The sequence below is a fragment of the Mercenaria mercenaria genome, chromosome 1, assembly GCF_021730395.1.
Source record: "Mercenaria mercenaria strain notata chromosome 1, MADL_Memer_1, whole genome shotgun sequence".
NCBI lineage: Eukaryota > Metazoa > Mollusca > Bivalvia > Venerida > Veneridae > Mercenaria > Mercenaria mercenaria.
The window spans coordinates 78,759,837-78,785,122 of NC_069361.1; the positions used below are offsets into that span (position 1 = coordinate 78,759,837).

The window sequence follows — 25,286 nt, forward strand, 5'->3', positions numbered from 1 at the left end:
ATTTTAGTGTCATGGATTTTAAAGTGCTTTTTTTTCAAAAACAATCTTGAAACCAATCAAAGTTATACGTTTTAAGTACCTGTGATGTGCGACGTTTTTGTGAATCAAAGAATACTGTAACTACTCGACCAAGTTATGCTATGTAGTACGGAGTTTCTTCGGTTTGATGAAAGTACGGAAAACAATGATAGGACTTCCGAAATAAAAAATGATCCGACGCTTTTATTTCGACTGAATAGTGTCTCTTTTTTGATATTGTTTCAAGTGCTACATGTATCATTTAAAAAGAGAAATAGCTCTTAGGCTTATGACGCCGTGACAGGTGGAAAGACTGGCTGCATTAGTAAGCCTGGCAACGAGGTGACGAAGTGTGGTAATAAAATCTGTATAAAGACCCCTTTTGGAAGCATAGAATGCAACCAAGAAGAATAATAGCAGACTCGGTTTGACTGAGTCTGTTCGGAGAGGTAATAAAACTTGCAACACCTCTCATCCCCCCCTAGCACCGACTTAAGCGGAACTCTATTACACACCTATTGAATGGACTCCATGATCCCAAAGGACCAGAAAATATAACAACACTGGAGTAAGTAATGTTGAAAACAGCGTGTTTTTGAGAAGCACATTATTTTTAAATTTTCAGGGACCTGCTCAAACAAAAAATCTACTAAGCATGACATCATTTTTCTACCGTCCATATAAGTGTTTTGCAAATCGTTGTCCTGATCTTGCTGGAGTATCGGAGACAGAAATTGTGCAAGAACTTACCGCAAAACACGCCTTTGCTGTAAAGACGCATCAAAATCAAACGACTACGGAAAGAAATCAACCCAAACGTTATTATTCTTACATTTAACATTCCATTTCTTCATTCGTAAATGTTGGCTATCTTCGAACAAAAGTCAGTACTTATATACCATCTCCTCTTATTTCAGATACTGATTGGGGAGTCGATCGCAAGGTTTTATTAGTTTTATTACGATTCTATAGAGCTTTGATTAGATCCAAGCTAGATTACGGTTAATTTATAGTTCAGCAAGACTTACTTATAAATGTTAGATACCATCCATTATCAAGTTCTTCGTATTGCTCTTGGTGCATTTAGAACATCGCATGTTGAAAGCTTGTATGTCGAAGCAACGAGTCCAGTTTACAAACGCCGAGAAAAAGCTGTCATTGCAATGTGCTTTGAAGGTGGCTGAAAACAAACCTAATCCTGTTCATAAAATCATTTTCATCTTAAGTACTTCGATTTCTATGAGAAAAAGCCAAAACAAATCAAATTTAGATTTCGCATAAAATCCTTTATGAATTGGACTCACGGGAGGAACTGTTACACCGAGACTCGGTTGTGGAGGATATCATGTTACAGATTTAGGATGCTACTGTTACAGTATTCCTGGATAACGTTACAGCATTCGGAGGATAAAAATCACTGTCAGTGTTTTGTTTGCCAAAAAAAAATAGTAAATATTTATCTCTTTTTTGCAAAAGTAAAAATTATTTCTCTAGACCAATGGTATGTACGTCTTCTGAGACATGGTTTAACACGTGAAACACAGTATATTGATGTCTATCAAGCGTTTAATGACAAAATCCGGAATTTTGATAGAAAATTATCTGAAAGAAGTTGATTAAAATATGTTACAACCATATTTTATGCTCATTTGCACCGATAAAGACCCTCTTTAGGCATGCAGTTATAATACGAGGTAGAAAAATCAACGTGGGTCTAATTTTCCGTGGTTTTATAGAATGTTACAGTTGTGGGGTGCTTTTCCGGATGTGTTACAGATCTAGGATGATACTTTTTGAAATACATTTTGAAAATATACAATACCAGGATAGCAAATAAAATTTAGATATCATGAATTATGCGGGATTTTTTGTAAGATGTTACAAATATATTATACCAAGTGCATTTTTTTCTAATTTCGAAATTCTAAATCTGATTCAACAGCTATATATAATAAAATGATATATAAACATTTTCAATGGAAAGCTAGTGTTCTATATCTAATGTATATGATACCATAATCACCAATTCGCATTGAATCGTCGTTTGCACTTCAATAAGCTTTCATAAATAGTACCTGTTTATGCTACATGTATTAAGCTAGCAACGATGTGTCCTAGCTTCAGAAGAGTTTGGCAATGCGTGTCTTTATCAACGATTTCAATTTACTAATAAGCTTGAAGAAAATATCCTCTCGGAATCGGTAATAGTGAACTTAAGAAATTAATTGGCTTTTCTCACGACAACTCGCACATGTGCAATAAAACTTCATTTCAAATAACAAAAGATTCTTTTTTGTTAAACATGTATACATGCATCTGCGCAATGAAGATTTGGCAAGCATGCACAATCAAATAGGCTAATCTGAAGCACTGAATCTGTTTGGTCACAGTTAGGAGCCTAAATCATTTAACAGAGGATTTTATACGCAATTCATAGCTAAAATAGATATTGTTTCAGGATTTTCATCTAAAGGTTTATGCGTCTTTGTCTATGTGTGTATAACGGTGGCAAGGGCTTTTCAGGACTGTGCGCCATTAGAAGGCAGGTCTCAGGACTGTATGCATTGCGTAAACGCGAGCACGAGCACATTAAATTCGGGTTGTTCAAAAATTAGGAGTTACCTTATAAACATAGTAACTCACTCTCTCTTTAGATTTGAACGAAAGTAATTAATCTATATGTATATAAATAAATACACACTTAAAACATTTTTCGATTTCGTTCCGCGATATCTTTGGTGATTTATTTAGAGGTTATGGAAAAACATTTAACAACCGATGTATTTAGAGATTGTTCAAACGATCGGTCAATTTGCATGGAAAGGGATGGGAGATTTGCTCTGCATAACTTGTATCATCAACTGTTCATCATATGTGATTCTTGACATATCACAACCGACATCTCCCGTTAGGTGGACTTTCCTGTGTTTTTAAACGTCGTTACAGCAACGCCACTCTAATACATATCTGACTGCCTCAAATGACAAAATAAATGTTGTTTAGAAGTAAATTTTCATCTAACAAAAGAATCCTGAAGATGGAAAAAGTATCATCCTAAATCTGTAACACATTCAAAAGCAGCACTCCACAACTGTAACATATCCGGCTAAACTGCAACATTCTATAAAACCACGAAATATTAGATCAACAGTAATTTTTCTACCTCGTTTTATAAGTCCATGTCTGAAGAGGGTTTTAATCAATGCAAGTTAGCATGAAATACGGTTGGAATATCTTTTAATCAATTTCTTTTAGATATTTTTTCTATCAAAATTCATTTTTTTTCTTCATAAAACGCTTGATTGACATCAATATACTGCGTTTCGCAGGTTAAGCCATGTCTCAACAGACGTGCATATCACTGATCTAGAAACACAATTTTTATTTTTGGAAAAAAAGAGATAAATCTTTACCACATCTTTGGCAAACAAAATACCGACAGCTATTTTTATCCTCCGAATGCTGTAACGTTATCCAGGAATACTGTAACAGAAGCATCCTAAATCTGTAACATGATATCCTCCACAACCGAGTCTCGTGTAACAGTTCCTCCCCCGTGGGACTGACTGAATTCAATGATATAAATGAAAATTCAATTCCGGATACACCACCATGGACCATTAGGCTACTTCCTCTACATTTCTTTTCTGATATGAAAACTGCTTTTAAAATGTCTGAAAGGAACCCTGAAGTACTCAAATCCAAATATTCCGAACAAAGAAGATCAACCTGAGTATGTACCATGTCAAACACCGCTTACTGTTAAACATGTTTTAATCGACTGTATGGACTTTGCTTCACAGCGCGCACACACACTTTGTCAAGAGTTGGTTGAAACAGTTTAAATAGGCAATATTTCCTACCCCCCTTTTTTGTTCCTTGGGTTACTTGTATTTAAACGGTTTAGAAACTGGCAATGCATATATTTATTAACCATGGTTGAAAATGTTCATTTATAAAGGTGAAAGTTAACATTGTGTGAATGGCTGTGTATGCCGATGTTGAAATAATTTGTAGCCCGATCCAATTGTTGTTGTTGTTTTATTTTACGTTTTTGTTTGTTCTGTGTTCAGAAGATATACTTGTATTATTTTGTGTATGAAACAAAGAACAATCAAACATTTTTGAAATAAAAAAAAAACAAACTTGTTAGCAGATAATTTTTTCGTTTATTCATTATTTATTTATTTATTCTATTTATTTTCTTTTCTTGATAGTGCTGTTTTAAAACAGACCCTGAGCGGTCATGTTTCGGGGGACACGGGTTCTGAATTTTTGCGCAAAAGTCTAGAGACGACACCGAGCCTTTATATTTTATACTTTGGTTCATTCATATCATCCGATTTTTGTTTCAAGCTAAAGTTGAAAACGACAGCGATTAAGCGGCTCTAACCAGCCATAATATTCACGTTTTTTCAAATTTGAAAAAAATAAATATACATACTGTTAAAAACTATAAATACTATGGAATTTTTTATTTGAGCGCTTAAATATGAATACGGTCAAAACCTGACAAAATCTTAGCCTTATATTTACTCTCTATATACATTCTTCTTCATTGTGTTCAGCAGAAATTGTGTCACTAAAATCAGTTTATCAGTTTCTTGTAGATTTACTGCCTCGTCATCTATTTGTATAGCTATTTCACTCAATGCAGTTTCATATGTTTTCTATATGATATTAATATCTTCTAAATAAGGAATTTATGAGGTTTTATTAGTTTCGCCACATAACGGAACGTCAAACATTACGCTTGGCGACGCCACGTTCTAAGCGTTGACGGCAAACAGCTTGTGTGCTAAAGATTTCATTTCACATCCAGTTTTTCATCATTTTCAATCAATTAAATATTTACTCGTAGTTCATAAAAAGAGTAGAAATAATACCGCTCGCTTTAAATATCTTTTCTGATATATTCTTCTCCATCTAAGCTAGAATGAACACAATGAAGAAGAATGTATATAGAGAGTAAATATAAGGCTAAGATTTTGTCAGGTTTTGACCGTATTCATATTTAAGCGCTCAAATAAAAAATTCCATAGTATTTATAGTTTTTAACAGTGTGTATATTTATTTTTTTCAAATTTGAAAAAACGTGAATATTATGGCTGGATAGAGCCGCTTAATCGCTGTCGTTTTCAACTTAAGCTTGAAACAAAAATCGGATGATATGAATGAACCAAAGTATAAAATATAAAGGATCGGTGTCGTCTCTAGACTTTTGCGCAAAAATTCAGAACCCGTGTCCCCCGAAACATGACCGCTCAGGGTCTGTTTTAAAACAGCACTATCAAGAAAAGAAAATAAATAGAATAAATAAATAAATAATGAATAAACGAAAAATTATCTGCTAACAAGTTTGTTTTTTTTTTATTTCAAAAATGTTTGATTGTTCTTTGTTTCATACACAAAATAATACAAGTATATCTTCTGAACACAGAACAAACAAAAACGTAAAATAAAACAACAACAACAATTGGATCGGGCTACAAATTATTTCAACATCGGCATACACAGCCATTCACACAATGTTAACTTTCACCTTTATAAATGAACATTTTCAACCATGGTTAATAGATATATGCATTGCCAGTTTCTAAACCGTTTAAATGCAAGTAACCCAAGGAACAAAAAAGGGGGGTAGGAAATATTGCCTATTTAAACTGTTTCAACCAACTCTTGACAAAGTGTGTGTGCGCGCTGTGAAGCAAAGTCCATACAGTCGATTAAAACATGTTTAACATTAAGCGGTGTTTGACATGGTACATACTCAGGTTGATCTTCTTTGTTCGGAATATTTGGATTTGAGTACTTCAGAGTTCCTTTCAGACATTTTAAAAGCAGTTTTCATATCAGAAAAGAAATGTAGAGGAAGTAGCCTAATGGTCCATGGTGGTGTATCCGGAATTGAATTTTCATTTATATCATTGAATTCAGTCAGTCCCACGGGGGAGGAACTGTTACACGAGACTCGGTTGTGGAGGATATCATGTTACAGATTTAGGATGCTTCTGTTACAGTATTCCTGGATAACGTTACAGCATTCGGAGGATAAAAATAGCTGTCGGTATTTTGTTTGCCAAAGATGTGGTAAAGATTTATCTCTTTTTTTCCAAAAATAAAAATTGTGTTTCTAGATCAGTGATATGCACGTCTGTTGAGACATGGCTTAACCTGCGAAACGCAGTATATTGATGTCAATCAAGCGTTTTATGAAGAAACAAAAATGAATTTTGATAGAAAAAATATCTAAAAGAAATTGATTAAAAGATATTCCAACCGTATTTCATGCTAACTTGCATTGATTAAAACCCTCTTCAGACATGGACTTATAAAACGAGGTAGAAAAATTACTGTTGATCTAATATTTCGTGGTTTTATAGAATGTTGCAGTTTAGCCGGATATGTTACAGTTGTGGAGTGCTGCTTTTGAATGTGTTACAGATTTAGGATGATACTTTTTCCATCTTCAGGATTCTGTTGTTAGATGTAAATACTTCTAAACAACATTTATTTTGTCATTTGAGGCAGTCAGATATGTATTAGAGTGGCGTTGCTGTAACGACGTTTAAAAACACAGGAAAGTCCACCTAACGGGAGATGTCGGTTGTGATATGTCAAGAATCACATATGATGAACAGTTGATGATACAAGTTATGCAGAGCAAATCTCCCATCCCTTTTCCATGCAAATTGACCGATCGTTTGAACAATCTCTAAATACATCGGTTGTTAAATGTTTTTCCATAACCTCTAAATAAATCACCAAAGATATCGCGGAACGAAATCGAAAAATGTTTTAAGTGTGTATTTATTTATATACATATAGATTAATTACTTTCGTTCAAATCTAAAGAGAGAGTGAGTTACTATGTTTATAAGGTAACTCCTAATTTTTGAACAACCCGAATTTAATGTGCTCGTGCTCGCGTTTACGCAATGCATACAGTCCTGAGACCTGCCTTCTAATGGCGCACAGTCCTGAAAAGCCCTTGCCACCGTCATACACACAAAGACAAAGACGCATAAACCTTTAGATGAAAATCCTGAAACAATATCTATTTTAGCTATGAATTGCGTATAAAATCCTCTGTTAAATGATTTAGGCTCCTAACTGTGACCAAACAGATTCAGTGCTTCAGATTAGCCTATTTGATTGTGCATGCTTGCCAAATCTTCATTGCGCAGATGCATGTATACATGTTTAACAAAAAAGAATCTTTTGTTATTTGAAATGAAGTTTTATTGCACATGTGCGAGTTGTCGTGAGAAAAGCCAATTAATTTCTTAAGTTCACTATTACCGATTCCGAGAGGATATTTTCTTTCAAGCTTATTAGTAATTGAAATCGTTGATAAAGACACGCATTGCCAAACTCTTCTGAAGCTAGGACACATCGTTTGCTAGCTTAATACATGTAGCATAAACAGGTACTATTTATGAAAGCTTATTGAAGTGCAAACGACGATTCAATGCGAATTGGTGATTATGGTATCATATACATTAGATATAGAACACTAGCTTTCCATTGAAAATGTTTATATATCATTTTATTATATATAGCTGTTGAATCAGATTTAGAATTTCGAAATTAGAAAAAATGCACTTGGTATAATATATTTGTAACATCTTACAAAAAATCCCGCATAATTCATGATATCTAAATTTTATTTGCTATCCTGGTATTGTATATTTTCAAAATGTATTTCAAAAAGTATCATCCTAGATCTGTAACACATCCGGAAGAAGCACCCCACAACTGTAACATTCTATAAAACCACGGAAAATTAGACCCACGTTGATTTTTCTACCTCGTATTATAACTGCATGCCTAAAGAGGGTCTTTATCGGTGCAAATGAGCATAAAATATGGTTGTAACATATTTTAATCAACTTCTTTTAGATAATTTTCTATCAAAATTCCGGATTTTGTCATTAAACGCTTGATAGACATCAATATACTGTGTTTCACGTGTTAAACCATGTCTCAGCAGACGTACATACCATTGGTCTAGAGAAATAATTTTTACTTTTGCAAAAAAGAGATAAATATTTACTATTTTTTTTTTTTGGCAAACAAAACACCGACAGTGATTTTTATCCTCCGAATGCTGTAACGTTATCCAGGAATACTGTAACAGTAGCATCCTAAATCTGTAACATGATATCCTCCACAACCGAGTCTCGTGTAACAGTTCCTCCCCCGTGAGTCCAATTCATAAAAGATTTTATGCGAAATCTAAATTTGATTTGTTTTGGCTTTTTCTCATAGAAATCGAAGTACTTAAGATGAAAAATGATTTTATGAACAGGATTAGGTTTGTTTTCAGCCACCTTCAAAGCACATTGCAATGACAGCTTTTTCTCGGCGTTTGTAAACTGGACTCGTTTGCTTCGACATACAAGCTTTCAACATGCGATGTTCTAAATGCACCAAGAGCAATACGAAGAACTTGATAATGGATGGTATCTAACATTTATAAGTAAGTCTTGCTGAACTATAAATTAACCGTAATCTAGCTTGGATCTAATCAAAGCTCTATAGAATCGTAATAAAACTAATAAAACCTTGCGATCGACTCCCCAATCAGTATCTGAAATAAGAGGAGATGGTATATAAGTACTGACTTTTGTTCGAAGATAGCCAACATTTACGAATGAAGAAATGGAATGTTAAATGTAAGAATAATAACGTTTGGGTTGATTTCTTTCCGTAGTCGTTTGATTTTGATGCGTCTTTACAGCAAAGGCGTGTTTTGCGGTAAGTTCTTGCACAATTTCTGTCTCCGATACTCCAGCAAGATCAGGACAACGATTTGCAAAACACTTATATGGACGGTAGAAAAATGATGTCATGCTTAGTAGATTTTTTGTTTGAGCAGGTCCCCTGAAAATTTAAAAATAATGTGCTTCTCAAAAACACGCTGTTTTCAACATTACTTACTCCAGTGTTGTTATATTTTCTGGTCCTTTGGGATCATGGAGTCCATTCAATAGGTGTGTAATAGAGTTCCGCTTAAGTCGGTGCTAGGGGGGCGTGAGAGGTGTTGCAAGTTTTATTACCTCTCACGAACAGACTCAGTCAAACCGAGTCTGCTATTATTCTTCTTGGTTGCATTCTATGCTTCCAAGGGATCTTTTTACAGATTTTATTACCACACTTCGTCACCTCGTTGCCAGGCTTACTAATGCAGCCAGTCTTTCCACCTGTCACGGCGTCATAAGCCTAAGAGCTATTTCTCTTTTTAAATGATACATGTAGCACTTGAAACAATATCAAAAAAGAGACACTATTCAGTCGAAATAAAAGCGTCGGATCATTTTTTATTTCGGAAGTCCTATCATTGTTTTCCGTACTTTCATCAAACCGAAGAAACTCCGTACTACATAGCATAACTTGGTCGAGTAGTTACAGTATTCTTTGATTCACAAAAACGTCGCACATCACAGGTACTTAAAACGTATAACTTTGATTGGTTTCAAGATTGTTTTTGAAAAAAAAAGCACTTTAAAATCCATGACACTAAAATATGAATATAACTAAAATGTTATTAATATATTATGAGCAGCGCAGGAAAAGAAACGACAGATCTTGCAAATTTACATTAGGCTGAAAGTTGGAATGTCAGATTTCGGCAATGTACATAAAAACTAGTAATATTAATAGGGAAATTAAAAATAATGCTTATTTCGATCAAATATTTGTAAAGTCTGTTAGTACGTTTATCAATAGAGGATAAAATGCAAAAATCGTGAAGCACAGTGCTTTCCTACTGGATTGTGCGATGACTAATAAAGTCTTAAGACTACGTGACGCTTTTCTCCTAACTCGTACAAAAACAGAGGGAAAAAGTGGAATTTTATTATGTATCTTGCCTATTCGTGCCCTTAAAAGTTAAACTCTTGGTGCTCTGGTAAGGTACTCACTTTATACTGGCTGGAGCTCGCTATGTTCGTGCGAACGACAAGAAGAAGAAGAAGACTGGCTGGAGTATTTTTCCCTCAGCGGTATCCTACTGCGTTATTTTGTCCTACTTGTCTGTTTAGCTGTCTATGGGTGTGTTTGTGTGTGGGGGTTGGTTGGTTAGTGTTCTTCGAGTTTATAGACTGTTTTTGGAACGTGGCATTCCCTGTTGAATATTCCTCCTTTTTTCCACTTGCCCAAACATTCTATACACGTTTGGCTACCCCATGCTCATGTTTGCATCTTGAGTATAATTAAAACGTACATGCTGTTGGATTTTTGAAGAAACCCGTCCGCTATATCTTTTCACTACAGTTTCTATTTGTTGCGGGCCTATACTAGTATTGCGATCCATGGTTCTTGCCGTGTTTGCTGTGCTTCCGGGGAGTCTATCCTTATCTTTTAATTTTTTAAATGACCAATTTGGCGTTTGAAAACGTAGAGCGGCCATCAAAAATTTCAGTATACAATCAACTAAAGAAAATATAATAATCAATTAAGATGTTGAGAGCAAAAGCGCGCAGAACAATTACACAAACGAAGAAAAAGTCTTGGCGTTCATGCATTTCTTAACTAAATAACAGATAATCGGTGAAAAAAGTTCGAGATTGAGAGCAAAAGCGAAGCAAAGAAAAGGCCCTGGCATTCGTACGTTTCTAAACTAAATTCCATCATTTTAAAAGGTAGCATCCAAAAAAGCCAGCGGTTTGAGCTGTATGGGCGGTTGCGTTTTTTTTTTTTTTTTTTTTGTTTTTTTTTTTAAATCCGGCTTTTTTTCCGTTTTTGTTTTTTATAAAGCACTGCCCTCCAGACCGTACGACAACAAAAGAAAAGAAGTAGGCTTTATAAGATTTATTGATAATCTTCATTACTATTCCAGACTGTATGTGACTTTATTGTTAGACATTCCAACTATCTCGACGACTGTCCACAAAATGCTTTGGAACTTTTCCCTTAGTTAGTCCCTTAGGGAAAAATTTCCCTTAGGAGCTTTATGAATACCAGCCCAGCTGAAGATTATTGTTATATTTCCTAAGAATTAAAACTTAGTTACTGACAGATTATATGTTATAGAAACACATAAGAATTGGTTGTTTTTACTAATTTTTCCATTCAAAATTGAAAGGTACCTGAGGTAAAGTGTCTTAATTACAGTATTATATTTAACAACCGTGAAGTACGTATTCCTCCGTGGTGTATTGGTCAAGCCCGCAGGAAAAGTTTATTTCCGCGGCGACACGGGTTCGATTCCCAAATCTGGCATGTTTTTTTTTATTGATTTGGCATTTTTAAGATAGTTTAGAAACAAAGACTTGTGTTTCGAGTATGACCAAACTTCAAGTTTAAAGAATGATCATTTTTTAGCCAAAGGTCAGAGTTGCGCTTTCATACTTTGTAGAAGGAATTATGGAGTCAGCGCGGTGGACAATTTCTGTTTGGGGCATATCTATGAAAACTAGAGCCATCACTGGTGTCATTGATACTCCGACAAAGGAAACAAATCATTTTTGTGTGAAGTTTCCAATTCAAATATCAGATAGAAGTTGTTGATTGACCGAATGAAATGTGTCAAAATTTCCCCTTAGTAGAATTAAATGTGTTAATTGTTGATTGGAGTGAGGAAATTATTTGTTATAAAAAAGTTTAATAAAAAGTTTAATCTTATTCCAGAGTTTGAAAATAAGCAGCATCAAATACGGACAATTAAACGGCAATCATGTTGTCCAACATAGCAGACAAAGAGAAAAAAGAAACAAGAAAAAAAAAAAAACAGAAAATCCTCCTTGTTAAATTGATCACTTTTAAAGCAAAAAGTTCTTAAACAAACGAACTCTTGTGTATATTTTTAGCATAAAATATATACTTATTTGAAAGAAAAAACGACTTAATTTATCATACTTTGATTTTTTTTTACAAAAATACGTTTTAAAAAGGGGGGGGGGGGCCGAAAAAGGGGGGACGAAATGACCAATCTGAATAGGATTTTCTTTTCAAAACCATGCTAAATATTAATATTTTTTCTTTAAATTTGACTTGGACAGGTAGAAATACATTCCGAATAAACCCTCAAAAGGAGGTTTAAAATATTCATTACCTAAGAATACATGTCTCGATTCTGTCTGACACTTGAGAGTTTTGCGCATATAGAATCAGGCAAATTCATAGGCTTTCTTTTCAAAGCCTCATTAATTATTATTATTTCTTGAAACTTAAAATGGACACGTAGAAATATATTCCTAATAAAAGCTCACAAGGATTTTTTTTAAAAACTCATTCCTTAAAATTTTAAGATCTGATTTTGCCTCTCAGTTGAGATTTCAGCGCATATAAAATCGGGCGAAATCAACATCAGTATATGTTATTAATCATATTAAATATAAATATTTTGTCCTGAAAATAGACATGCACACGTGGAAATATATTCTGAATAAAACCTTTAAATGATTTTCAAAAAATATCCATCACTTTCAATTTTATGTCTTGATTTTGCCTGCCACTTGAAATTTTTGCGCATATAAACTCTGGCGAAATCATCACCCGTATACGTTTTTCGTTTCAATACCCTCCTTATATATAAATATTTTTTCTTGAAAAATGACATGCAAACTTATAAATATATTCTTAAAACATAAAAAGATTTAGAAAGAAAATTCACCACTTTAGATTTTATATCTAGATTTTGCCCGACACTTGAGATTTCCGCACATGTAGAATCGGGCGAAATCTAGACCAGTATACGTTTTTGCTTTAAAAAAACGCTAAATATAATTTTTTTTTCTTGAAAATTGACATGCACACGTAAATTTATATTTTTAATAAAAGCTTAAAATGATTTTCAAAAATATTCATTAGTTTAAATTTTATGTCTAGATTTTGCCTGCCACTTGAAATTTCTGCCCATATAAACTCTGGCGAAATCAACACCCGTATACGTTTTTCGTTCCAAAACCACCTTATATATAAATATTTTTTCTTGAAAATTGACATGCAAACTTATAAATATATTCTTAATAAAAACCTAAAAAGATTTAGAAAGAAAATTCATCACTTTAGATTTTATATCTTGATTTTGCCTGACACTTGAGATTTCCGCGCATGTAGAATCAGACGAAATCTAGACCCGTATACGTTTTTCGCTTCAAAAACACCTTAAATATAAATGTTTTTTCTTGAAAATTGGCATAAACACGTAAATTTATATCTTTAATAAAAGCTTTAAACGATTTTTAAAAATATTCATTAGTTTAAATTTTATGTCTAGATTTCGCTAATTTGATTAGATTCCGCGAAATCTTCTAGATTTCGCTATTCAGTCATACCGGACGAGTTGACTTGGGGACGAGTTGACTGTAAATCCACAGCTGACTCTTTCAAAGCTTTTGTCACTGTGCCTGTTCTAATCCCTGTCCTTAATCTTTAAAATCTTTAAACAGCTACCAATGTACAAAGTTTTAATAATGTAAATTTTGGAAAGTTTTATTGTTGCTTTTTTTGGCACATGTACAAAATTTAACTTGATGTATGTAAAACACAATAAATTAATTTTTATTCAGCGCCTAGATCTACACATAATCTTCAAAGTTATGAAGGAGTGTAGTATTTAGAAGAAGAAGAGGAGAAAAAACCTAGACCACTTTCATTGAGAATTTCCAGGTTTAAGTTTTATTCAGAAAATGTCTACAAATAGCTAGTCTCATTGGAGCATTTTCAGAGGGTACTTTTCTAAACAGATTAGCCTGTAACAGAACATCTCAATATGTTTTGTTTTTATCTTTTTGGTAAGAGGACATGTTATACTAATTGGTTATATATGGGTTTTATATCATTTAAATGATCTAAAATACTGAAAATGAGGTCTCAAGATTTAATTGTTTATATGAAATAAAATAGGAACTGAATTAGTACAGTGTGACCTCCAGTGCCTTGCTTTCGACTCTTCGAAAAGGAGGTTTGGCGCAACGCATGTTTTGATGGGAAAATGGAAACGAATCAAAGAATTGTACGCTTTTGTCAATGATTTCATCAAACACACACTTCCAGATTTGCATTTTTACATATTATATTCTAAAACCTACGTAATTTCATAGTAATTGTCTGTGCTTCACTTTTTCTTAATTGCAAATTATTCGTACATAATTCAGTTCGTACCATATTTTTTATCAGGTGACAGGTCTAGGATTTCGTTGTTATTACATATAATATTCTGTAAATTATCTCAAAACCGCAGCTTAAAACGAAATGTTTCACTTATTATATGCGTAGGTAAAACTAACAGATAAATTTCAGACAGTATGGAGGTCCCATGAAGGAACAAATTGGCTATAATTAGAACCCCAGGTGATAAGCCAAGTGACAGTGCTTATCTACTGGCATTGCGGTCGCTTGAATTATTTGTTCATAAAATCATTATTCATAGAGATAACAATTGCATGATACACCTTTAGAAAGCATATAAAATTCTCTTTCCAGTGATATAAATTACTAAACAGACACTTATGTAAGTTAAACCACATGGCTATGTAAGCACAGGATGTTAACCTGTTTATTGCACCTTGCTGTTAATTGAGATCATGGACCGTGATGCAAATTACATGCTTGTTTTACCAAAACATGCGGGTACCTAAGACTAATTAATATTAAATATTTTAACGTCACTTGAAAGCTGATTGATTGATTTTCAGTAAGCGTCCGAATTTTTAATGTGGGTCGACCCTTTCCTGAGATAAAGTTCGGCGAAAATTTATTTAAAATCACCTCATGGAAATTATTTTTCCAAAAGACTTCATACATAATTGAAAAATTCAATCTTTTATCTTTAATTTACTGAAAAATTAAATCTTTTATCTTTAATTTGATACCAAAAACATGTTTCGGATCCTATTCTAAGTATACTGCATTTTGATTTGAAAAGTATGACCCTTGACCCGAATCATGCGGAGGCTGTCAAAATGGCAGCCAATTTAATTTTCCAAATAGCGGTCTAGATAAAAAGACTACGTATTGAACACATACAACGAAAAAAAATCATTGCTGGCATAAATCAATTGCTAAGTTAATTATTTTATACGAGCATATCATTTTTTCACAAAATACGATGTAAACATGCAGTAGAAAGGGGATTTTGTGGTTGAATACTGTTTGTCTTCGTCAGCGGCACCATATAGGCTAGCTCGCTGAATATTTTCCATTCTACTGGGAAACACATTCCATAAATTTATAATGCATGTAAAAATCTATTTTTCCTTTTTCTGCCGGGCAGCAATGCTGATCACGAGAGGTGTTTTAGTCTGGTTAGAAAAATTCAAACAGATCACAGAGACAATTTGGCAAACAAATTTGAATTCATTGTTAAGGTGTAAGTTCAATGTACAGGGGTCCAACACGTGTGGGTGACCTTAACCTTCAGCCTGCTGGCGGCAAGTGATTCTGCCTTTGCGACCAGTGCAGACCAAGATCAGCCTGCACATCCGTGCAGTCTGATCATGGTCAGGACTGTTCGCTATTCAGTCAGTAAATTCTCAGTGAACACCCCTTTGATAAGCAAGTGGTATTGCCCAAATTGAAAGATGGGCCAGTCCATTTTAGAAATATAGCAGGGTAAAGGTTAATATGGCATAATAAATAGTCCCAAGCCACTGGGGAAAAAAACATGGGTAACAGATATATCTGTACAAACAAAAATGTATTCATTGAATAATAATAATAATAATAAATTTGTGTCACAAATAATCTTGTTGTATTTACGGACACGTTTTTCAGTCTACTTTCATAAGAAACATAATGGTAAACCAGGTAAATATGGCAAGAAGAAAATCTAATTCTAGAGGTACGGATCTGTACCCCAGGACAACCCTGTTAGGGATTGTCTAGGAGTACGGACATTCTTTTCCCATATATATTGTGTGCTATTTAAATGTTTGATTTTATTTGAAATGAAATATCAAACAAGATTTAATCAATGGCTAAGGCTGTTCGCACGACTGTCATGCTGATTATTTTGTTATTCGCATGACGGTCATGCCGATTGCTTTTGTTGTTCGCACAGCTATTATGCCCAGAAAGTCCTGTCGACTATTGATAGGGCATTTTTCTCCTATAAATCTACCTCCGGTAAAATCAGGTAATCTCAAACTAAAAACTATGTTCTTTTCCCAATTCTGACTTCAAAATTCCTAAATGTGTTTTAAAATAAAACCGAGTTTTGAGTTTTTAAAACTGAGCCTGCTATTATTTTGCTTGGTTGCATTCTGTGCTTCCAAAAGATCTTCTTAGTAATACAGGTTTTATTTGCTAATTGTTAACTATAGTACATGAAATATTCAATTAATTACATTGCAAGGTCAGTGCTAGCCCTTGCCATTATAAATCAATAGCCACATTTTTTTCAGGGAAAATATTAATAGACAAACTTGGCGCGCGTGTTATTCACGTGTGCTTTTGCATTTCAGTAAAAAACATAAAACAGGGTATTTGTAACTCTTTAATTTTTTTTTTTTCATAAAACACTTAAACCCACTTTATTTTTCAATTATCATTATTTATGTTTATCATTGGCTTTGAATAATCATACATTTATGCATATCTTCAGTTGTTTGTATTCAAATGTCACTGAAAATACCATTTTAGTATGTGACATGACTCATTGTGAATTCTGGTCAAGAATGATCATTACTTTTTGTGACGAAAGTAGGAAGAAAATTTGAGTCAAAAGCATCAGTTATTACCAGAGTAATGTAAACAAAATTGTTATAAATAATTATAATAGAGCTGACATGAAACTTTCTGACTTGTACGAGCGAGCTTTTTGTGCTTTGACTGTTGACTTCCATTTTTGTTGGCAGACGAAGTTGTAACAACGAATTTGTCCAAACTTTGAGATAATTCTTTACATTTCTGGTTTCTATTTGCCGAGTTACCGTGTGCAAAAATAACACAACCCGCGACAGGGAACTAATCAGAACGCAGAAAAAGAGATGCTAAATTTAGACGCAGTATGGTTTTCCCACTATTGCAGAAATTGAGAGGCCCTCGGCAGGTGAAACATCCGTATCTTATGTCAAATTCGTTTATAAACTCCACAAACTTGAAGCGATGTTCAGCGTTTCAAAATTATTCTTTCCTTTTTTCATTTCAAACTAGAAAATTTGTGCATGTCTGCGGACAAACGGAATGTAAAAACGCACTTTTCCGCCGTCAGAAAGTCTCGAGTCGGACATAGGAATTCCACATCTGAAGGAATTATGTTTAATTAATTTGTTTGTTTGGTAATTAATGGCGATTAAATGATCAAGGATAAAGTGATGATAATTGTAGCTTTAAACTTCTATATGATCAATAGTGCACACCTGTGGATCAATTAGTGAAGTATACCACATACACATGTTGGCAATCAACAAATAAATTAAGTGTGTCAAGGTCACCATTTAGAGGGAGTAATTATGCCTCTGGGCAAATACACTTCCTGCTACCGACTTCGCACGTTTTTGTTAGCTCACCTGTCACATAGTGACAAGGTGAGCTTTTGTGATCACCCTTCGTCCGTCGTCCGTCGTCAGTCCGTGCGTCCGTGCGTCAACAATTTCTTGTCTGCACGATAGTGGTTTCATTTATGATTTTATTTTAACCAAACTTGCACACAACTTGTATCACCATAAGATCACGGTTCCTTTCTTGAACTGGCCAGATCCCATTATGGGTTCTAGAGTTATGGCCCCTGAAAGGGCCAAAATTAGCTATTTTGACCTTGTCTGCACAATAGCAGCTTTATTTATGATTTGATTTTTACCAAACTGGCACACAACTTGTATCACCATAAGATCTTGGTTCCTTTCTTGAACTGGCCAGATCCCATTATGGATTCCAGAGTTATGGCCCCTGAAAGGGCCAAAATTAGCTATTTTGACCTTGTCTGCACAATAGCAGCTTCATTTATGATTTTATTTTAACCAAACTTGCACACAACTGTATCACCATAAGATCTTGGTTCCTTTCTTGAACTGGCCAGATTCCATTATGGGTTCCAGAGTTATGGCCCCTGAAAGGGCCAGAATTAGCTATTTTGACATTGTCTGCACAATAGCAGCTTCATTTATGATCTGAATTTAATCAAACTTGCACAAAACTTGTGTCACCATGAGATCTCGGGTCTTTTCTTGAACCGGCCAGATCCCATAATGGGTTCCAGAGTTATGGCCCCTGAAAGGGCCAAAATTAGCTATTTTGACCTTGTCTGCACAATAGCAGCTTCATTTATAATTTGATTTTAACCAAACTTGCACACAACTTGTATCACCACAAGATCTTGCTTCCTTTCTTGAACTGGCCAGATTCCATCATAGGTTCCAGAGTTATGGCCCCTTAAAGGTCCAAAATTGGCTATTTTGGCTTTTGCAGCCATATAGAGACTTCATTTATGGTTTTATTTGATACAAACTTCCAAAATATCTTAAACAACAATAAATCTTGGATTCCATGACAAATCAGATCCAATCGTAGGTTCCAGAGTTATTTTATATCTGATTACCTCCCCTGATTGTAATCAAAATGGATTTATATCAGTAAGTACTTATAGGACTTATTTGAAATTTCATTATTGTTATGAGTTGGACTGAGACAATCAGGGTAGATAACTATGGACTGATTTTATGTCAAATTACCTCCCTTTATTTCAAATTAAAATGGGTATATCTCCGTAACTAATGAAGATACTGATCTGAAATTTCATTTATGTCAGCAGATTTATTTGGCAGATCCTTCTTTTGTTCACTTACAATATATTTTTTTTTATTACTTCCCTTTTACGTTACTATAAATAGCTTATTTTTAGTAACTTTTTTATTATTGGCCGTAGGGAAAAACCGAGACCACTTTTCTGTGGTACAATATGGATGATACCTCCAATTTTTAGGTGTATTTTGACATATCTATACCTTGTAAGAATTTTTTTTTTCTTTTTGGTTAAATTTCTTCCCTTTGTTGTTCCTGTTCTTTGGACTGAGATATCTTTTCTGAGGACCTTCTTGTCCTCAAGTGCAATGATAACAGGTGAGCGATATAGGGCCATCATGGCCCTCTTGTTGATAAAACTATGTATGTTCCAGCAGTTTAAGGACAATTTTTTGCAATATTTTTTTTTTGTAGCATTTTTAGCTCATCTGATTTTTTGAACAAAAATGATGAGTTATTGTCATCACTTGAGCGGTTGTCGGCGTCGGCGTCAGCGTCTGCGTCGGCGTTGCCTGGTTAAGTTTTATGTTTAGGTCAGCTTTTCTCCTAAACTATCAAAGCTATTGCTTTGAAACTTGGAAGACTTGTTCACCATCATAAGCTGACCCTGTATAGCAAGAAACATAACTCCATCTTGCTTTTTGCAAGATTTATGGCCCCTTTTGTACTTAGAAAATATCAGATTTCTTGGTTAAGTTTTATGTTTAGGTCAACTTTTCTTCTTAACTATCAAAGCTATTGCTTTTAAACTTGGAATACTTGTTCACCATCATAAGCAGACCCTGTACATCAAGAAACATAACTCCATCTTGCTTTTTGCAAGAATTATTGCCCCTTTTGAACTTAGAAAATCAGTTTTCTTGGTTAAGTTTTATGTTTAGGTCAGCTTTTATCCTAAACTTTCAAAGCTATTGCTTTAAAACTTGCAACACTTGTTCACCATCATAAGCAGACCCTGTACAGCAAGAAACATAACTCCATCCTGATTTTTGCAAGATTTATGGCCCCTTTTGGACTTAGAAAATATCAGATTTCTTGGTTAAGTTTTATGTTTAGGTCAACTTTTTCTCTTAAACTTACAAAGCTATTGCTTTGAAACTTGCAACACTTGTTCACCATCATAAGCTGACCCTGTACAGCAAGCAACATAACTCATCCTGCTTTTTGCAATAATTATTGCCCCTTTTGGACTTAGAAAATCATTTTCTTGGTTGAGTATTATGTTTAAGGCAACTTTTCTCATAAACTATCAAAGCTATTGCTTTGAAACTTGCAACAGTTTTTCACAATCATTAGTGGACACTGTACATCAAGAAACATAACTCTATCCTGCTTTTTGCAAGAATGATGGCCCTTTTTAGACTTAGAAAATCATGGGTAGGACAATATTTCTATTATACAAAAAAAATCAGATGAGCATCAGCACCCACAAGGCGGTGCTCTTGTTATAAATTAATCACCATTTTCTATCACCAAAATTGCGTTTTAATCGACATTTGAATAAAATAATCGCCAGTTGGCGATAATGTTGATTGGCAGCGCGAGCACTGCAAGGTCCAGATCAGAAACTTTTAATATATTCCCTACAATCGTAGCAGAGCATACCTTTTCTCCTATATTGGAAAAAAAAGATCACAAGTGTACATTTTCATTGATTTGAATTTTTGTTATTTTTCAGACAGAGTTGTGTCAGCTTCTGAGAGGAGACGATGCTCCTGTTACTGAATGGTACAAAAACCTAACAGAAGCAATACAGGATATTGACCCACTTACAGCATTTGGTATTTTATTTAAATTTTCATTGATATAAACTGGAACAGGAATGTGTGAAAGAAAGTTACTTTGACATTTGCAAGCGTAACAGTTGAATATAAATGAAATAGAAATATCTCCAACATGTTTTAATTTTAATTACAAAACCTGACTTTTATTGCATATTAGTACATTGCCTTGTGTTACATCTCTGGCTAGAAATAATTGTTAAATGAACATGAGAAATCGAACCACATGGTCTGGGATGTTATTTTTGCTTTTCAAACCATGCTACTTTCTTAGAATGTACATTTGACATTATGACTTGAATAACTTCAAAAAATAATTTAGCAAATGTGAGATTAATGAGATATTTGTATTTGTCTTCTAATTTTGACAGAGTTTGCTGATATGAAAGAGAAACAGAGTGTAAACATGCCAGTACTTCCCCAACTTTTTCATTTGCTTCGACAGTGTCTGTTGAACCACCGGTGGTCAGAGGCCCTGCAGGTGTTACAGAATGTTGTCCATGTACCAATAGGTTCCTCACAGACAGTTTGGAAGGTAAGACTTAATCAGTTACTTGCCTTCCCCTCAGGTACTGGGGACTAGGGTACTTGCTCATGTACCACCTGTTAGAGCTTGCCTTCCCCTCAGGTACTGGGGACTAGGGTACTTGCACATGTACCACCTGTTAGAGCTTGCCTTCCCCTCAGGTACTGGGGAATAGGGTACTTGCTCATGCACCACCTGTTAGAGTTTGCCTTCCCCTCAGGTACTGGGGATTAGGGTACCTGCACATGTACCTCCTGTTAGAGCTGGCCTTCACCTCAGGTACTGGGGACTTAGTAGGGTACTTGATCATGTACAGCCTGTTGGAGCTTGCCTTCCCCTCAGGTACTGGGGACTAGAGTACTTGCTCATGTACCACCTGTAAGAGCTTGCCTTCCCCTCAGGTACTGGGGACTAGGGTACTTGTTCATGTACCATCTGTTAGAGCTTGCCTTCCCCTCAGGTACTGGGGACTAGGGTACTTGCTCATGTACCACCTGCTAGAGCTTGCCTTCCCCTCAGGTACTGGGGTCTAGGGTACTTGCTCATGTACCACCTGTTAGAGCTTGCCTTCCCCTAAGGTACTGGGGACTAGGGTACTTGCTCATGTACCACCTGCTAGAGCTTGCCTTCCCCTCAGGTACTGGGAAATAGGGTACTTGCTCATGTACCACCTGTTAGAGCTTGCCTTCCCCTCAGGTACTGGGGACTAGGGTACTTGCTCATGTACCACCTGCTAGAGCTTGCCTTCCCCTCAGGTACTGGGGACTAGGGTACTTGCTCATGTACCACCTGCTAGAGCTTGCCTTTCCCTCAGGTACTGGGGACTAGGGTACTTTCTCATGTACCACCTGTTAGAGCTTGCCTTCCCCTCAGGTACTGGGGACTAGGGTACTTGCTCATGTACCACCTGTTAGAGCTTGCCTTCCCCTCAGGTACTGGGGACTAGGGTACTTGCTAATGTACCACCTGTTAGAGCTTGCCTTCCCCTCAGGTACTGGGGACTAGGGTACTTGCTCATGTACCACCTGTTAGAGCTTGCCTTCCTCTCAGGTACTCGGGACTAGGGTACTTGCTCATGTACCACCTGTTAGAGCTTGCCTTCCTCTCAGGTACTGGGGACTAGGGTACTTGCTCATGTATCACCTGTTAGAGCTTACCTTCCCCTCAGGTACTGGGGACTAGGGTACTTGCTCATGTACCACCTGTTAGAGCTTGCCTTCCCGTCAGGTACTGGGGACTAGGGTACTTGCTCATGTACCACCTGTTAGAGCTTGCCTTCCTCTCAGGTACTAGGGACTAGGGTACTTGCTCATGTACCACCTGTTAGAGCTTGCCTTCCCCTCAGGTACTGGGAAATAGGGTACTTGCTCATGTACCACCTGTTAGCTTGCCTTCCCCTCAGGTACTGGGGACTAGAGTACTTGCTCATGTACCACCTGTTAGAGCTTGCCTTTGAAATTACAAATTGATAAGATCAGGATTTGACATTAATAGCTGCCCAGTCCCCCAGGGCAGGTAATAGTCAAGTCACTGAGGAAAACCTGTATTTTATTTCCTGTCCGGCAAGTCAAAACTTATGTTGGATTCTTGGAAGTGATTGTCAAGAAGTCTGTAATTTCTAGTTAATATACATCCTAGTTCTGTTTCACGGAAGTAAATATTTTGTAACTTTGGTGAACATGTTAGTTCTCATATTCAGAAGTTAGTATGTAAACTGACTGATGATGTATTTATAACTTAAATGCACTTAAGTTGAGCCCTGCAAAAAACTTTACGATTATGGTTAGACAATAAGAAGTTTAGGACTTTGGTACTTGGTAGCCAATTACTGTGTGTACCCATTAGTTGAATGAGATGATGATTTCTAGGTAATAAGTGTGGTTTTGAAATTTTGTCACAAGATTTTTAATAGTTATGTACATGGTAATATTACTATTTGTTTGTGCTTTGCTCCAGGTAGGAACAGAATTGCTAAGTATGGAAGCAGAAGATAACAGGGATCTAATTCAACAGCTTTTCAGGTAAATTATTTACTTGTGTCCATGTTTTGGAGGCCAGCTTTTGATCAGTTGGTGTGAACAGTTTTGAAATTGACCAACAGCAAGATATCAAATTGAGTCTGATATATTTTTTTCATCAGTCATAAACATTATATACATGCACTTGAAAAGGATTTTTTGTACCTAGAATTTTACTTTTGACTTAATAAGGGATGTCAGCGGATAATCAATTAACCGTTGTAACGTCTGATTTTGGTAAGTAATATCAGGAACTAATTATTCACATTTTTTCTTCAGAAATAATTAAGAATTTGAAATTCCTTAAAGGTAATCAGTCTTTTAGGAAAAAAATCCAAATTCGGATAATGACCAAAACAATTGGTGTATGCGTGTTTGCACTGCTGTGGTTTAGGATGTAGGGAGACAGCATTTTAGGAACGTGCTATTGCTGTTGAATATTCATCCTTGCTTTTATCCCTTCTCCTCCCCAACTGCCCTACCTAACTGTCTACCACTAACTCCCCAAAAGTCTTCATAAGACATAACATATCTTGGTTTGATTTAAAACACAAAAACTAAACATTGAAGTGATCAAACCTCCCCATCAACATGGTCAATGTGCATTGTCAAGTAACAGCTTTAATATTATAGCAAGTTTTCCTGAACTAACCCAAACAATGTTACTTTACATTGAGTTAAGTGGAAAAAATTATTTCTATCATAAATACATTATACATTGAAACCATTGCTTGCTAGAGCATCAATATCTCAAACATCGAGACCCTCGCAAGTATTTCCTGTGGTCCCAGACTGTTCGCCATGTATTTTCTATGGTGTGTGGCTGGAAACCCAATACAACTTAAGGATAACATGGTGTAATAGGCCTCTATTTCACCAAATGCGTACATACAACTTGATAATGTAAGTTTTAAAAATGCCAAACGATAGAAATAAGGTGCATATTGACAAGTTATATAGTGACAGAAGTTCTCAAAAATTTCCTTTAGATTACCTCCCCTGACAATTTTTTTTTTTTTTTCATGAGTTATCTCCCTTGAAAACTAGAAAAAAATGATTTTCTCCTTTTCCCTACGGGGAATTTTAGATTTCTTTTTAGCTCATCTGATTTTTTGAAAAAAAATGATGAGTTATTGTCATCACTTGAGCGGTTGTCGGCGTCGGCGTCTGCGTCGGCGTTGCCTGGTTAAGTTTTATGTTTAGGTCAGCTTTTCTCCTAAACTATCAAAGCTATTGCTTTGAAACTTGGAATACTTGTTCACCATCATAAGCTGACCCTGTATAGCAAGAAACATAACTCCATCTTGCTTTTTGCAAGATTTATGGCCCCTTTTGTACTTAGAAAATATCAGATTTCTTGGTTAAGTTTTATGTTTAGGTCAACTTTTCTCCTAAACTATCAAAGCTATTGCTTTGAAACTTGGAATACTTGTTCACCATCATAAGCTGACCCTGTACATCAAGAAACATAACTCCATCTTGCTTTTTGCAGGATTTATTCCCCCTTTTGGACTTAGAAAATCAGTTTTCTTGGTTAAGTTTTATGTTTAGGTCAGCTTTTATCCTAAACTATCAAAGCTATTGCTTTAAAACTTGCAACACTTGTTCACCATCATAAGTTGACCCTGTACAGCAAGAAACATAACTCCGTCCTGCTTTTTGCAAGATTTATGGCCCCTTTTGGACTTAGAAAATATCAGATTTCTTGGTTAAGTTTTATGTTTAGGTCAACTTTTTCTCTTAAACTATCAAAGCTATTGCTTTGAAACTTGCATCACTTGTTCACCATCATAAGCTGACCCTGTACAGCAAGCAACATAACTCCATCTTGCTTTTTGCAATAATTATTGCCCCTTTTGGACTTAGAAAATCATTTTCTTGGTTGAGTATTATGTTTAAGTCAACTTTTCTCATAAACTATCAAAGCTATTGCTTTAAAACTTGCAACAGTTTTTCACCATCATAAGTGGACACTGTACATCAAGAAACATAACTCTATCCTGCTTTTTGCAAGAATGATGGCCCTTTTTAGACTTAGAAAATCATGGGTAGGACAATATTTCTATTACACAAAAAAAAATCAGATGAGCGTCAGCACCCGCAAGGCGGTGCTCTTGTTGATATTTGTATCAGAATCATATATTATACAGTTTTCTACCGCAAAATTTTCTCCAAACTCAAGTTCAGATTCTCATAATCAAAGAAATTATATATTTCCCATAGACGTCAATGTTAACTTCAATACCGTTTATC

General features: G+C 35.3%; 1 protein-coding gene across 1 annotated transcript in view; it reads left to right on the forward strand.

The window, feature by feature from the left end:
- The first annotated feature begins 13,923 nt into the window (after positions 1-13,923).
- Positions 13,924-25,286, forward strand: part of LOC123532948 (TATA box-binding protein-associated factor RNA polymerase I subunit A-like) — a 61,078-nt gene continuing 49,715 nt past the window's right edge. Inside the window, exons 1-4 of the mRNA XM_053551921.1 lie at positions 13,924-13,981; positions 20,387-20,489; positions 20,861-21,024; positions 22,972-23,036. Coding sequence (XP_053407896.1) covers positions 13,961-13,981; positions 20,387-20,489; positions 20,861-21,024; positions 22,972-23,036 — 353 coding nt within the window. The 5' untranslated portion in view covers positions 13,924-13,960. The remainder of the gene's footprint in view (positions 13,982-20,386; positions 20,490-20,860; positions 21,025-22,971; positions 23,037-25,286) is intronic.